The 17236-nt window shown below is 37.7% G+C and overlaps 1 protein-coding gene across 2 annotated transcripts in view; it reads right to left on the bottom strand.

The window, feature by feature from the left end:
* The window catches only part of CACNA2D3 (calcium voltage-gated channel auxiliary subunit alpha2delta 3), a 753617-nt gene that overhangs the window by 174636 nt on the left and 561745 nt on the right, over nucleotides 1-17236 (bottom strand). For both annotated transcript variants that reach the window (XM_075833901.1, XM_075833902.1), the window contains 5 exons: nucleotides 16012-16057; nucleotides 15827-15924; nucleotides 14616-14709; nucleotides 13991-14086; nucleotides 8858-8979 (listed from right to left, as the gene is read on the bottom strand). In XM_075833901.1, the coding sequence (XP_075690016.1) occupies nucleotides 8858-8979; nucleotides 13991-14086; nucleotides 14616-14709; nucleotides 15827-15924; nucleotides 16012-16057 (456 nt within the window). The remainder of the gene's footprint in view (nucleotides 1-8857; nucleotides 8980-13990; nucleotides 14087-14615; nucleotides 14710-15826; nucleotides 15925-16011; nucleotides 16058-17236) is intronic.

Here is a 17236-nt window from a genome sequence, read left to right as displayed (position 1 = left end):
TGTTTTTGGCAGTTTTTAACTTTCACGACAATTGATTACATCACAGTTTTATTGCCTTGATGAGTGAAGATAGGGCATTCTCTAGGCATCTTCTTGGGTATCAAGTATTCCTGATGCATTAGACTTAACAGTTTTCTAGTGAATTGTTAGGCACAATTATTATTGGTTACAGCTACAAGATACAAAGGAATTAACAAAGAGTCAAATAAACTCACAAAATAGCAGGCACTGTGGGGCATATTTATTTAGCCTCTTAGCCATCTGCTCCGCTGGAGTAAGATGCAACAAATTTATTAACAGGCAAGACACTTCTTAATAATTCAATCACATCTTTCCGCTGGCCATGCACCATAATGTGGCACAATGTCCGCCATCCATTTTGCCCCTCAATCAGACACAAAATTTAAAAAAAGATATTAATCTCACCTATTTGCTCCTCTTCTCCCCTCCGGGTCCCCTCAACATTCCAGCATGGCTCATACAAGGTCCAAATGCAACGCAGCACTCAATGTCATCAGTGTTGAGTCGCATACAGCGTCAGTACATTGTATGAGCCGTATCATGCTAAAGGGACCTGGAGACGAGAGGATGAGCGGTGAGGTAGGCATTCATTTTTTATTTATGTCTTATGGGGAAATGGGGGTTGGTCAGGTAGTAGGTAGTCTGATCGGGGGGCAAGGTAGGAGGCCCAACCTGGCTACACCCCATAGAGTGAAATCTATGCCAGCTGGCATAGATTTCGAGTATAACTCATGCCCGTATTCTGGCATACATTTCCATAAATGTGTTGGGGCACTGTGACCCCGCTACTTTTGTAAAGCCATGGGCCCCACAAAAGTGGCGAGGGCGGCGTATGAAAAAAGTCACAATTTGAACAGCAAAATTGTGACTTTTGGACCCTCTTGCGACGTTTCTACGCCAGAAAACTCACGTAGAAAGGTTGATACAATTCCCCCTGTATGATTAAGAGATACATATATGAATGTAATGCACAAATGAGATAAAACAAGACCTAATCTCCTAGATTAGATTAAATTATAATCTTATAATAATGGTGCGGCATTTACTAAACCAATAGTTTATATTCTTTTCTGCACATCTGTAACTTTATGTTCCAAAAATACTAAAGATCTTCTGAGTTATTGCAACATTGCAGAAACACAAGTTGTTAAACTCAATTTAATGACTGGTAGTACAGTGAGAATTTTGACGTGACATGAGGTCCGGGCCCATCTCCATACATTTTGGCCTTTGGCTGATTCCTTGTACTGTACGTGATTTATATTACAAAAAGTCTACTTGGCCAAATTATGAAAACATTATATCTATTTAACAACACCATCCTCTCGATAATCTGGACATTCTCAAATGGAGATGTCTTGGCTACAGAATCAAAAGTTTATTGAAATGAGAACATTGAAGACTGGGATTTTATTATGCGGTTCTTGAAGACAAGACCCAGGAACCAGTACTTCAGCTCACCAGATGCTGGATAATTGCAAGCCCTGCCCATTAACAGTTGCAAAATACTAACCAATTTTCTCTATTTAAACATTACAATTTAGCAAAATAGTCTTTAGAAATGCAGATATTTCTAAACAAGGCTGATTTATGGCATTTTGATAAGGATTAAGAATCCAATTTGATGTCAGTGTATAAGAAAATTAAGTTTACAGTGATGCTTTATGAGTTTAAACGGTATGTAGTATTTAATTGTGAAATTAGATTTTTGTAAGTAACTGAATAATTTAAACATTTTTAAAGAAAATATACAAAGGTTTTTGAAGAGTACGTCCACATTTGAACTACATTTTACAATCAATATATACAATTAAGTAACTTAAAAAATACATTTCTTTACTTGCACTAAAGTTTAATGATGTATTATTTCCCTTAGCTGCATTCACAATTATTCAGACTTAAGAGATGAAGAGAGATTTCAGCTCTGAAGCCCGAATAGTCAGTCTCTATGCAGACACTGAACAAACAGATAATGTCAAGAGATTTCAGCTCTGAAGCATTAATAATAGCAATTGCAGTTCAGGGAAATAATTGCAATTGTTTAGTGTCTGCATAGAGACTGCCCTGGCTATTTGCATTCTGATCTTTACACCAAGTACAGTACAATACTGATGTAAAAAAAATTGTATAATTGCGGTATATCATCTCCGCCAAGCTGTTAGCGTGTGCCTGTCAACAAGCTTGTCGACTGTTTATAATAGAAACCAGCAGAATTGTGAATGTGGCTCTGGACTACAATTTAGGATGCCAATCAGAACCTTTGCAAGATAAATAATGTCATGTTTTTGCAATGTTACACAACATTTATGTGGATCGGATCTATGTATAAACTGTAAAATGTTGTTGTTTATAGGTGGCCATACACTTTAAAGCATTCAGTTATAAAAAAAACAACAATATTACCTATAATATGGTCATTAAAGGCTATGTAAATCGTTGAAAGGGATTATTTTATTTTTATTTCTTAATAAAAAGGTCAATCAGTGTGTTTGGTGCAATAATATATAATAATAGTTTACAATAATTTATAATTCGTTTTTATTAAAAATGATTTTAACTTTTTGAGATACAGCTGCTTTGTATTCTGTATACAGAGCAGCTGTATCTTACGCTAAATCCTGTATCTGTCAGGTCAGCGGGACTGACAGGTTCAGGGACTGCGGGTCCTGTGTGTCTCTGACACGCAGGATCCACCTGTTATCCATCACATCTAAGTTCATAACTTAGATGTGATGGATAACAGGTGGATCTTGCGTGTCAGAGACACGCAGAACCCGCTGACACCGAACCCATCAGGTTCAGCGGTTCAGTTTAAATTAACATTTAAATAGGACTTTTCACCTCTTCTGACATGTCTATTTTTATTGATAATTGTATTCCCCATATTTCTGGAGCATCTTTACTTAGAACTTTACATTTTGCTATCTATGGATAAATCGACAACTAGGTGTTACCAGTTGGAGGGTGTGTCCCTACACAGACTGACATTGTCCAATCAGTGCTCAGATTCTCAGACAGTGTACAGACACCCCCCTTTGAAAAGGGGAATGGTAACACCCAGTTGTCAATTTATTAATACATTTCTAGAAGGAATAACAAAGAAACTTAAAATGCAGAATTATAAAAAAAGATGATCCAAAATTGGTATTTTATGGGGAATACAATTATTTACTAAAACAGACTAAATCAAAACTTTACCAGGCAAACTCTGTAACAAATGCAAAACAGTAAGTTTAACATCTATATATGGAAACTGATTTTGAGAAAAGATCACTTTAAAAACTTTGTTTAATGAAATAATATAGTCAGTAGCATGGCGTCATGAAAGGTGAACAGGAATCTGGACAGACACTGGCAATGGATGACAAATACTTAGATTTTTCCACGGCATCTGATAATATGCCACACAAACACACCTTTTTTAATGGGATGCAAAATGGCCTAAAAAACTACATCCAAAGTGTAGTCTTAAAATGGCTCATGCTCAAATAGGAGACAAATTATTGCACATAAGTATAGTACCCCAGGGTTCTTTACTGGGCCATTTAACCTGTTCATAAATAATGATGGAGTTGGGATTAATAATACATTCTCAGTTTGTAGTTGACAACCAAATCTCAAGTGTTACTGTACTGGCTGAATAGGCAGAAAAACTCCAATTGAGATAAAAGTTGTCCAAGCCTGCTGATTTCGGTGGGATCAGCCTACAATCTATGGTGTATAGGGACCTTCTGACTGTCCACCAATGGCAGATATTGGGAAAAAGAGGAATCGGGCATTATGGATTTTTCCCTCTCCCGACCTGGCCGAGCTGAGCGTGCAATTTTCTGTCAGATTCGGGGGATACAGATGTTGGCCAGCAGCAATGTCAAGTTTGTGGCCAGCTTAGATATACCACTTAGGCACTATTCACATCTATGCTTATGTTCATAATAGCTTTGCCGGATTCATTGTTTGACGGATCCCAAAGCACCCGACAGAACTCATTGACTTATAATGAGATTCGTTGTAGTTTTGTAACGGTCTCCACCATTTTTATGGCAAAACCAGCACTGCATGAAGCTATATTCTTGCCATCAAATCTTATGGTGCTGCCAACAGAGGCTCCGAATGGTGCCTCCAATGCAACTGTGAATACAACTTTATACCGAGCACAACTCCCATGAGGTACTGTACGCTGGGTTATTGTTTTTATACTAATAACACTTGAAAAATACATATAAAGATTTGTGTGTACAAGTCTTGTAGAAACAGACACTGTGAGGTCTGTTTTTGGTAGCATTCTCTTAAGCCTCCTAATGCATAATATATTTTCTGGAAACGGTTATTCTGTACTGGACTCCAAGAATAAAGATCTACTCTATTTGTGTGAGAAGTTAAGAAATTATTCGGCAGATATTGTTGCTGCATCCCATCTTTTCTCTTCACAAAGACCAAGAAATGCTGTAAATTATTATCCCAAAAATGTTGTCATGTCTGAAAGTTGTTTTTTCATTTCATTTTAGGTCAATGGGCAGCACTAAATTCCAGCCAGTTGACGGGAGAACCTCTGAATGAGTTTCATTACTGCTGGCTAGGACCTGTGGCCCATGCCCAAAAATATTCTGTTCTCATTTTATAACAAATCTACATTTTGTGTCAGCTTTCGGGAACTAATCCAGCCCCTCTGTCTAATTTCAACTTGCACTGTAGCATTTCAACCAAGAATCTCCGTGCCTTGTCCACCAAACTTAAGTGTTCCAGTACCGGTGAACAAGCCAAGAGTAGTCAATGAATTGCATATATTTCCATTACAATGAATAAATTATATTAATGATGAGATGCAATGAACACAACGTCCTGAGTTAGGATGCTTCTCACAGGGGAAGGTTATGGTATTAATTTATTTTTGAATGCGTACATTTTTTGGTGTATTTTTATACTGTATTATGCTCTTTCCAAAAATAATGTCTCAGAAACATAAAATACAATATCCTATTGAGAGAAGCCAGGACCAGATCTACATGTTCTGTATTATATAAAGATCAGACATCTTAATGGACAAGTTGATAGTATTATCAAGTATTGACTAATATACACACACGTTAAGAAGTCAGTAGACAGGGTTTTGAAGCCTCATAAAAAGTGTCTAGATTAATGGCAGGAATCCATGGTAGATATTTATGAATGAATAATATAGTAATATATTAAAAGATAACATTGTGTGATGTCTTCTTGCATTATATTCATGTCAGTTATAGCTCTTGAAGGACACTAAATGTAAATGTCCACCATTAAACACCATTTTTTTTTTACTAAATATGTTTACAATTCTGCGCTGCTTCATTTCTTAATATATTTTTGTACCATTTGAAGCTCAGTTCTTCTGACACAGAGCTAATCTGTCCAGAAAGACATAGACATAGGTATAAAAGATAACATACTGTCTGCCTGCACCCACCAATAGAGGGAGCTAAGGAGCTTACTGCATACTGTTATACATTGAACTCCTAAGCTCCCTCTAGTGGCAGCTGCAGCAGATAGCATGTTATCTTTTAAATCTATATCTATGCAAGGGATTTGGAGCTCTGTTTTAGAAAAACGGAGCTCTGATCGCTATAAAGATATATTAAGAAATTAATCAGCACATAATTTTTAATCTAAAAACAACATGATGATGATAAAACATATATTATTTGTATGTAATGTGCAGTTAAAGCAATCTACAAATCAGCATCTACACCTATAAAACTTCCACATTGACCAACATTATAACTTACAATTTATGGTACCCATATGTTTTGTCATTGCACTTTTTTCCTATATAGAAGAATACTGTATGGAAATGGGAGTTTCCCTAAACGGGCGAAGAATAATTACAATCTGAATTTTGGGGTAGCATTGGAGGCCATGAAAATATACATTTTCCTTCATGTTGTTAAGAACCATTATTGCTGTATCTATACTGGACTGTTGATTTCATGGATCAATGTATGATGTATCTACCCTCGGATATCCCCCTAAGGCCAAGATTACACACAGAGATTTGATAGAGATTTGATGCAGGTTTTTGTGCAGTTTTTGAGCCAAAGCCAGAAGTGGATCTAAGAGGAAGAAAGTATATAAAGAATAGATTAACGCATCTCCTTTTTTTTTGGTGTCCACTCCTGTGCCTGGCTGAAAAAAAATTGCCAAACATGACATGAAAACTATGTGAGCGATCCTAACCTAGGGGAGCATTCTTGTGTCTTTTTTTTCTTTTTTTTTCTAACACCAAAAAGAACATAAACCCCAAAACAGAATCTAGTCTTACAAATCTTAAACTCTTAAACCACCTTAGGCCAGGATCACAGTTTTTTGAGCCAAAGCCAGAAGTGGATCCAAAAGGTAGGAAAGGTGTAAAGAAAATATTGATGCCTCGCTTTTGTTTCTTCTCCTGTGTTTGGTTAAAAAAAACGGAGCCAAAAACTGCACCAAAAACAGCATCAAAGTTTTTTTTAGCCAAAGCCAGAAGTGGATGAGAAAGAAAGGAATGGTGTAAAGAAAAGACTGATGCATCTCATATTTTTTGTGTCCATTACTCTGTTTGGCTAAAAAAACAAACTGAGCCAAAAACTGCATCAAAACCGTGTGTATGATCTTTGGCCTCAAACTGGACATTTACTCTTATATCTACAATATCCAGCATATCTATCTTTTAGAATTGCCACCATTCACAACATATCAACAGTCATCATGGAGAGACTGTACCATTCTTTGCGTCCATTTTTGCAATCGTTGAATGTTTTTGGGTCATTTGTGTGATCTTAAAATGTTATTGTGAGAGGACACATAACCTCACAGATGGTTAATAGATTGAGAAAATATTCTGCATCATGTGTGAATGTTGTTAGGATATAAGACAAGAGACGGGTCACAGTGGAAGATGAGTAACAGGCCGGCAGCTGTAGTGTTTGAAGAGATTATAAGAAGGAAGTAGGAGGATGAGAGTCCAGATAAAAGACACATGGAGCAATGAATATGAGAAAGTGTTAGGAGGAAAAAAAAATTCTGGTAAGATAGCAGACGCAATTTAATAATTTGTTGGATGTAAATTTGACTTGAAATTTATATTTTATGGACAACGTTTAGTCAGATGATGTTTGTGTGAAATTTTTTAATGAAAAGAAAATGTTGAGGACTAGAGGATAATGTAGTTTCCATGTAAAAATTTCTCAGACATACTCTGGTACAATATTACAATGAGGACAAAACCAGCAATATCTGAATCCCATTTATATTAGGAGTTCTGGAGTCATGGTCTACAAGGCTGGAGCCCATCAGTCAGACAACAATAGAGAGATGAATACATCTGCCACTAATGATGATCCCATGTTGCGTGAAATGTTTCTAAGCAGAATGAGTCTATTAGGCAATAAAACAAATGTGGAGTTGACACCCTGAGGAAATATGGCAAAGAAGTCAATAACTTGTCTGCAGTGGAATTCTCTCTGGTTGCGATTTCTTTTGGAAAACATTCATAAATGGACTTAACAAATGTGGAAGATTTGAAATTCCAATTTTTATTACCTTCCCTAACCCGAAACCAGGGAGACTGTCTTGTACAAGTTTCAATGTTGGAATTAAATCTTTTAGAAAAAAATATGTTACATCTGAAAGCAATTGAAACAAACAAGATGATGTTCTTGTTATGTGCAATCAAGTCGAAAATACAACCTTGGGATGGCTGTGATGGATATTGTCAAGTTAACTTTAGATAGTTGGTTTGTGAATTCTGTGTGGTCGGTTCTGGGTATCATGTGTTGGTTGTAGCTATTGATGAGCATAGAAGAGCTATAGTGTATTTCTATTCAAAATTTTAAATAATTCAAGATATCATATACAAAAAATCGAGCGAAATTATAAAAAGAATTGTAATAGTTTTATATTAAGACTCATGATGACTTCTGCCATAGGTCAAAATAATAATCTCTCAGTAACACCGTGATTATAATTGCAGAAAGTACTTTTTGTACTGCTTATATAGCACCAATATATTCTACAGCACTGTACAAAAATTTTTACAATTCACATCAATCCCTATCCCCAATGGGACTCACAATCTAATTTCAGAATCTCAGACACACCAGGGACAATTTCATAAGAAGCCAGTTAAAGTGTAGCTAAACATTCGGCAAACTTCTGGCATGTCATAGTGACATGTCAGAAGTTTGGATTGGTCGGGGTCCGAGCACGGAGACCCCCACCAATCGCTAGAGCGAAGCAGCTGAAGTGCTCATGTGAGCGCTCAGCTGCTTCGTGTCTGTTAGGCTTATACTCTTATAATTTATAGCGGGGGATACATTAATCCTGATAATACAAACCTCAGCTGCTGACAGACCTCTTTATCAAAAGAGTAGGAGTACTGCATGCAGTGCACAGATGTAGCCATCTTTATCTTGACTGATAAATTGCTGCAGCGTGACATCACACCACAAAAGCCATTGATAAAGTCATTGAAAAAGTCAAGTTAAAGTTTCTTGCCACTGTGTATTTAATGCGTTAAGAGTCAAGATGAAGATGGCTACATCTGTAGGTCAATCAGTAATTGGCATAGAAGAAGGAACCTCCTGCAAAGGTGACCTGCAACAGATGGCTTCTGCAGGAAGAGATAAGTAGCGCCAGTGTGGTGCCGTTCATCTCTGTATAATCATCAGGTTCTGACATCATGTATATACCAATATTTTTTACAGGCATGTCAATGAATTTCCATTGACATGTATTACAAATTACTAGTATAAATACTGTATATAATTAGTAATATAATGGCAAAACAAATATATACATAACATCATCCAGTGTGTTGATAGTTACTGACCTGTACTAAAAGGGATGGAATACACAAAGCTTCCGGGAATTTGCTCAGCAGCTCGGCGGTACCACAAGGGAAAGTGGTCGGCATTGTATGTACTCTCTCTATCCTCAGGTGCAAGAAAATCTCTTGAAACAGAAGGAAAATAATAGTTTTGTTACTCCTTTTGTAAGAATACAGTAAACACGACTTCAAAATAAACAGTAGCAAAAGGCACAATAAAAAAATAACCATAAATGTTCCATTACGAACAATAAAATAAGATCAAATGGCAAATGCGAAACAGATAAAACATCACAAATATACTCTCCATAGCATTGTTTCTAGGGAAAATGTTTCAAATTGCACATGGAGTGCAATTTGGGTTCATATCAAGGACCTATGGTTCACTCCATCCACGACCGTGTAGGGCTTTGCCGGGTACAAGAGGCCTTAGCCCCCCAACTTCATCAAATTACTCCTAACAAGGTATCAACAAGTCACATTTCTATATTGCCTGCAATTCTAAGGTTGCAGAAATACCTTATCGTATGCAGTCATGTAGAAATTTTATCTGCCCAAATACAGAGATTAATTAAAAGGATTTCTATTTTCATATATTTAGATCCAGAAAGGTCCAAACGAAGGCTTAGAACAGAACACCAAACACATGTGCATCTCTAACTCTGAATATGAGCATTTTTTTTTATCATGCATCTTGTATCAATCTTGTTTTTTTGCATATTGAAAAGTATGGTGATCTAAATTATGTTTATCTATGAATTGACCAAATATTGCGACCAAATCACAATATTGCAACATATGTGTAATTAAAAAGGTGGACTGACTAAAAAAATTAAGAATTAAAGGGTTGTCCTGAACATTTTAAAGACTGGCTCCAAGCAGGACATGTGATAAAATAATAAAATATCTATTACTCACCTGCTAAAATGCCCCGCCACTCCATAACCGCCACAATGGTGCTCCCCCCTCAGGTCTCTGTTTCTGTCCAGCAGTGATGACTTTCCGACTACCTGAATGTGACCAGTGCAGCCAATCACTGTCCTCAGCAGCTATGTGCCCACCGTGCTATCATCACCGCTGAGCACAGTGATTGGCTGCAGCAGTCAGGTGTGGGTAGACGTAACGTCATCCCTGCTGGACAGCAACAGATACCGGCTGGTGGCACTGAAGTGGCGGTGTAGTTACCAGATGAGTAATACGTATTTTGTTATTTTATGACATCCTCTGCATGTAGTCAGTTTTTTAAATGACCCTGACAAACCCTTTAACTTCAGTCGAGTTAGAATAGGCATTAGGTCACTACTGCAGATCTAAATAGTACTGTATAGTCTACAGTGAAACCTCTATTAGATGATCACTCAAAATTGTAGTGAATAAATGGTCTTCTGGGGGGGGGGGGGTGATCCTCTCAAAGAAGAGGGCAAAATACACAGAACTTAGTCTTCTCAAAAAGGTGGTCTTTTGAAAAGCTTTGCAAGAAGAAGTTTTACTGGCAATCAAAATAGGAGAAAAGAAAAAAAATTAAATTATATATATTATTTTTACAAAATTGTTTATAATATTATTGTACTTTATAAATTATTTTTATAAATTAAAAAAATGATATATATACATACATATATATATATGTATATGTATATATATATATATATATATATATATATATATATATGTATGTATATATATATATATATATATATATATATATATATATACACTACCGTTCAAAAGTTTGGGGTCACCCAGACAATTTTGTGTTTTCCATGAAAACTCACACTTATATTTATCAAATGAGTTGCAAAATGACTAGAAAATATAGTCAAGACATTGACAAGGTTAGAAATAATGATTTTTATTTGAAATAACAATTTTATCCTTCAAACTTTGCTTTCGTCAAAGAATGCTCCATTTGCAGCAATTACAGCATTGCAGACCTTTGGCATTCTAGCTGTTAATTTGCTGAGGTAATCGGGAGAAATTTCACCCCATGCTTCCAGAAGCCCCTCCCACAAGTTGGATTGGCTTGATGGGCACTTCTTGCGTACCATACGGTCAAGCTGCTCTCACAACAGCTCTATGGGGTTGAGATCTGGTGACTGCGCTGGCCACTCCATTACAGATAGAATACCAGCTGCCTGCTTCTTCCCTAAATAGTTCTTGCATAATTTGGAGGTGTGCTTTGGGTCATTGTCCTGTTGTAGGATGAAATTGGCTCCAATCAAGCGCTGTCCACAGGGTATGGCATGGCGTTGCAAAATGGAGTGATAGCCTTCCTTATTCAAAATCCCTTTTACCTTGTACAAATCTCCCACTTTACCAGCACCAAAGCAACCCCAGACCATCACATTACCTCCACCATGCTTGACAGATGGCGTCAGGCACTCTTCCAGCATCTTTTCAGTTGTTCTGCGCCTCACAAATGTTCTTCTGTGTGATCCAAACACCTCAAACTTCGATTCGTCTGTCCATGACACTTTTTTCCAATCTTCCTCTGTCCAATGTCTGTGTGCTTTTGCCCATATTAATCTTTTCCTTTTATTAGCCAGTCTCAGATATGGCTTTTTCTTTGCCACTCTGCCCTGAAGGCCAGCATCCCGGAGTCGCCTCTTCACTGTGGACGTTCACACTGGCGTTTTGCGGGTACTATTTAATGATGCTGCCAGTTGAGCACCTGTGAGGTGTCTATTTCTCAAACTAGAGACTCTAATGTACTTTTCTTTTTGCTCAGTTGTGCAGCGGGGCCTCCCACTTCTCTTTCTACTCTGGTTAGAGCCTGTTTGTGCTGTCCTCTGAAGGGAGTAGTACACACCGTTGTAGGAAATCTTCAGTTTCTTGGCAATTTCTCGCATGGAATAGCCTTCATTTCTAAGAACAAGAATAGACTGTCGAGTTTCACATGAAAGCTCTCTTTTTCTAGCCATTTGGAGAGTTTAATCGAACCCACAAATGTAATGCTCCAGATTCTCAACTAGCTCAAAGGAAGGTCAGTTTTATAGCTCCTCTAAACAGCAAAACTGTTTACAGCGGTGCTAACATAATTGCACAAGGGTTTTCAAGTGTTTTCTAATCATCCATTAGGCTTCTAACACAGTTAGCAAACACAATGTACCATTAGAACACTGGAGTGATGGTTGCTGGAAATGGGCCTCTATACACCTATGTAGATATTGCATTAAAAACCAGACGTTTGCAGCTAGAATAGTCATTTAGCACATTAACAATGTATATAGTGTATTTCTGATTAATTTAATGATATATTAATTGAAAAAAACTGTGCTTTTCTTTCAAAAATAAGGAAATTTCTAAGTGACCCTAAACTTTTGAACGGTAGTGTATATATATATGTATATATATATATATATATATATATATATATATATATATAAATATATATATATATATATATATACATGGCTCTGTTCACATCTGTGATCGTGGCTCCTAATGCGAGCCTTTGTCATTTTTGCTGGACAAAATAGCGCAGTATGCAGCGTTATTTTGTCCAGAATTTTTTTTTTTAACTATGACAGAAACCTGATGGAACCCATTAAAGTCAAAGGGTTCCATCGCACGCCATCGTTTCTGTCATGAATCCGCTCAGTTACTTTCGTCATGAACAATGGAAACAGAACGCTGATGTGAACAGAGTCTAATTTTTTTTATTTATATAACCAAAACCACCTCTATGCTTTAAAATGTAGAATTAAATAGCTGTAAATATAGCAATATAAAAAATGTTGATGTGATAAGAACTATTGTGTTGTATAACAGAGGCGTATTTAGGGGTACTGGCGGGGCATGTGGCTTGGGTGCAGGATACCAAGGGAGGTACCAGGTAGCCACTCTGTCATGGCCAGGCTATTTAGATAAATCTTTTCCCTGTGTGAAGTAAAGCCTAGCTACACCTCCCCGTATAAGGTGTCATAGACAGGACATTATTGATAAGTGATCCCTATGCTGTTTTATATATTTAACATTGATTATACTTCTATGCAGCATTGTCACTGTTAGGCTATTATCACATTAGTGTTGGAAGCTCTTTTGCAAATTCCGTCAGATACATATGACACATGGGTATTGGTACAAAGACACTTATGGGCATTATTGACTTGCCAATCTATGAGCCTCGGTTTATTGTTGATAGTGCCATTTCTATGGCCATAGCCCCATGGCCAGTATTGGGTCACAATAGACAAGAAGAAATTATATGTAATAGACAAGCTCATTTATGGTTAGCTTGATATTAACCGAGTGCATCTGTCTTTCTCCCGTTTCTTGTGTTGGAGGCATATAAATCATTTTTCTACATCTGTAGGAATGTGGCCCAGTGACTTACAGCAGATGGTAAGATAAGCCAAAGCAATACACCACAGAGTACTGCATTCAAAGCAGCTAAGTGAATTCTACAAACAACCTAACACAAAACTGCTGTGTTCTGAGCTCAAGGTCAAGGAGAATAAGCAACATTTCAGTCTAAACTCAAGAACATAGAAAACCAAACAAAGAAAGCTGGCATTAAACAAATTAGCTGGAGAGAATTCCACAACTGGGGTGCAGAGCATCTGAAAGTCATAATATCATACAATGCAGAATGTACATTAGGGAATCCGAACTATATTTTAAGACTTTCCTAGTTGCAGGATCTCTAGTTAGAGTTTCAGCTAATTTGTAAGGGACCAGAGCCCGACAATTACATATGTGTAGCTTTGTTATCTATTCCCATTCAGCAGATTTTTTAAGGGGTTGTCCACTTTGTTAGAAAGATCCCTTCTTGATAAGCTGATCATCAGGTACTTGATGCTGAGATCTGCAGTGATCAGCTGTTATCTGTGGGGAAACCTGGCAGCAAGTGTTCCATTTCCCTGCAGTGCCACCACAGGGGAAGTAAAGTATTACAGTTCTCAATACATAGTCTATGTAATGTATGGGAGACACTCTTTAAAGACACTCTCTGCTATGAGTAATAGCGAAGGGTCCTAAATGTAGAACCCATTTTTTTTCAAAACTATTTGTATTAAAAATGGGTTTCACAATGAGGTAAAAATAGACTCTTCATTCAGTGTTGCATTAAGTTAAGCTACAATAGTTAATATTTGTCCATCAACCACCAGGACACAGCCATTGATTATTACTTACTTGTAAGTGAGCTGCTCTGGTCCCACAAAGAGATTGACACGAGTTAGTCCAGTGCGTGTTCCCAGGAAAGCAATTTCTACATCTTTGTCTGAATTTCTGGAGGAAACAAATACAATTGTTAAAAATGTAAAGCCCCTTAAAGAATACCCAATGCCCCAATTCCTCTGGCTCAATAATTTGAGTGGATATGTAGATTTATACTGATGTAGGTATGATCATACTAGGCACCATGTATGTCTTGCCATGTTGATATGTGTGACAGCACATTTTCATATTATTGCTTATAATTTTAGTTTGTTAGTTCTTTAGTATAGTATAGTAATAGAAAAGTGATTGTAGATGTTCACTATCAGACATACATCTTATGGGCCTGTAGGCTGATCTTCTTTAGCCAATGTAAATGATTAAGTATTCTATCTATCAGAGCTATAATCCAACCCCGACAATGAGGACTAAGTGACTGGTTCTGCTCGACGACCCATAGGCATGTGCTTCTTGGCGTAATGGAAAATATGACCCTGTAGATGTTAGTAATCTCATTGGCCTCATGTCTTGGCTTTCAATGAATTTACATTGACTTTTATAACAGGGTTACATTGTTCCTTACAAAATGACATGTACTCACTCTGATTTGTTTAGTGCCAGACTGGTCCAGTAAGCTTCCAGCGGAGCACTGACTACAGCATCAAACAAAACCTCTTGTATAAGCTCCTTGTCACCTGTACCAGAAAGACCATAGTGAGCAATAAAAAACTACTGTACTTAAAAAATTGGCCAATGTAGGAGGGATGTAGAAAAAAAAAGAGCCATTACTTACCTTACAGATCCCCATCGTTCCAGCTTTATCGCTCTGTTCCTCCCCGCCGCTGTTTGTTGACATACCTGCAGTGATGACGTGCCTGTTTACCCACGTGATCGCTGCAGCCAAGCACTGGCCTCAGCAATCCTGTGCCGGTATACCCGCTGAGACCAGTAATTGGCTGCAGCAATCATGTGGGTACACAAGCACATACACGGTGGCGGGGAGGAACGGAAGTGGTGGTGCTGGAACGTCGGGGATCCATGAGGAGAGCAATGTTTTTGTTTTTTTTTGCATTCCCCCTACCATGGCAAATTTTTTAAATAATTTGCAAAACCCCATTAATCATATACCTGAGAGACAGGAACAAGGCTAGATTAACAATCACTTCTGATCTAGTCAATGTTTGATGGCACCCAGATGTCCCTCAGCCAAAAGCAATATTTGGTCCCATAAGATGCAATGAATATTGGTTTAACTTCTCATCCCTGGATTGTTCGAATTATGAGCTTGTATATGACCACCTTTTTCATTCAGTAAATGCAATCTTAAAGGGGTTGTCCATGATAAGAAAAAAATATCTACTTTTTTTCCCCCAGAAACAGCAAGAACATGTCCATAGACTATGTCTGGTATTAATTTAACTTTAACATTGGGAATGAGTTGCAATACAAGACACAACCCACGGACAAAGAGTGGTGCAGTTTCTGGATACATTTTTTTATTTTTTTTCCTAATCCTGGAAAACTTAAGGTCTTCAGAACACCATTTTCCTTAGGGCCTGTGAGGGGGAAGGATTTAACAGCCGTTCTTAACAAATGTTCTACGTTAAGAACTAACTGTGTCTTTCACCCATCCTGATCATATGAATGGAATGAGACTGACAATGTAGTTGCATGCAGATTTTTTTCCTACAATACTAAAAGATGTGGCCTAATAGGACCACCAGACAGATCTCCATCATAGAAGTGAAGTCTACAGGCAAGTCAATGTTAGCACGGAGGACAATGATGATTCCCCATTTGATTAGGACTTACAATGCAATAATGGCTCTTTTCCTGTGAGGTATTTTTTTATAGCTTTTAACTGAGTGAGGTGCCGATGTTCTGGGTGCAGGTCGGTATTGCAGTAAGTCCTATAAATAAGAAATTGTTAGTCGTCCATCAATATTTTATATGTATTAAACCACTTCTGATAGCTTAATACTAGCTACTAAACTTACCACTCATCGGCCAAGGAAACATCAGGGTGTTCTAGATCATGTAAACCTGGAGCAATCCAAGCAGAAGATTAAAATGTTATATCATTACTTTTCACTTCACATTGTGCATTACATATGTAGAGATAACCAAGGTAAAATTGTGCTGTCAATAGCTGAGGGACTTCCTTGTATATACAATACGGTGAAAAAAGAGTAACAGTAAAGCAACATGGCAGTGCGGCTGCACAGATCTGTAAGTTCTAAAACTAGAGGGGGGGGGATAGGAAGTGGACCTCCAGGGTGATTGACAGGAGCAAGGAGGACATGGAAACGAGGACAGGAAAATAAGCTGCTTTTTGTAACTTCATAACTGACTATGGTTGTCAGCTATCAACGATCAGACATTAGTAGTAAGACGGCAAACTTGAGTATGAAGATTTTTTTTTTTTTTTACTGAATAGAGGCTTAAAACTGTGAAAAAAAACATGTGTGCCGTCCGAGTCCTGTCAGTGATCCGAGGAAACATAGGACATGTTCTATCTTTTCTCGGATCGGAGACTAGGACCATTTGTAACGGACCCAATTCACCCGCTAAAGTGAATGGGTCCATGAAGACTATAGGGTGCCACTTGGATGCCGTCAAAAACGGCCCGAGTGGCACAACAGTCGTGTGCAAGAGACCGAAGTGATAGCTGATGTATTTAAGTGATAGGATCCAGATCAGTATGTGGTTTACAAAGAAGAGGCCTCTTTTATGCAAATGCCTCATTGCACTAGACCCTGGGTATAACAGTGATCACTAGGAATCACCTGGAAAGCTTTGTCACAGTTTTGAGCACGATTCTAGATGTAAGCTGTATGTGCTCAAGTAAATCCTTTTCATCATTGTTGTATTTTTTCGTCCCTTGAATGCACTGTAACATTCCAGAAACTGGAGGACCTATATGGTGACAAGGTCCTACATCATACCTACTAGCGTTGTACCGATCACACAACTTAAGTAATACAAAAATGCTCCATAGTACAGTAAAAAAGAGAAGGGTATGAAAATCCACTGGGCGGACCGAGCTGCACTCACCAGACAGAGTTCTACAAAACAACAGGCACAACTCTAGGATGTGTATTTAGGAATATCCTCGACCATCCAATCAGCTGCTCCACCTGCAGACCTCAATCCCGAGATATTCTAACGCTATAACGCCAAACAAAAGGAAAATGCAGGATCCACCGGGCACCACCAGAATGA

The sequence above is a fragment of the Rhinoderma darwinii genome, chromosome 7, assembly GCF_050947455.1.
Source record: "Rhinoderma darwinii isolate aRhiDar2 chromosome 7, aRhiDar2.hap1, whole genome shotgun sequence".
Lineage (NCBI taxonomy): Eukaryota > Metazoa > Chordata > Amphibia > Anura > Rhinodermatidae > Rhinoderma > Rhinoderma darwinii.
This window is presented reverse-complemented; position numbering and strand designations above follow the sequence as displayed.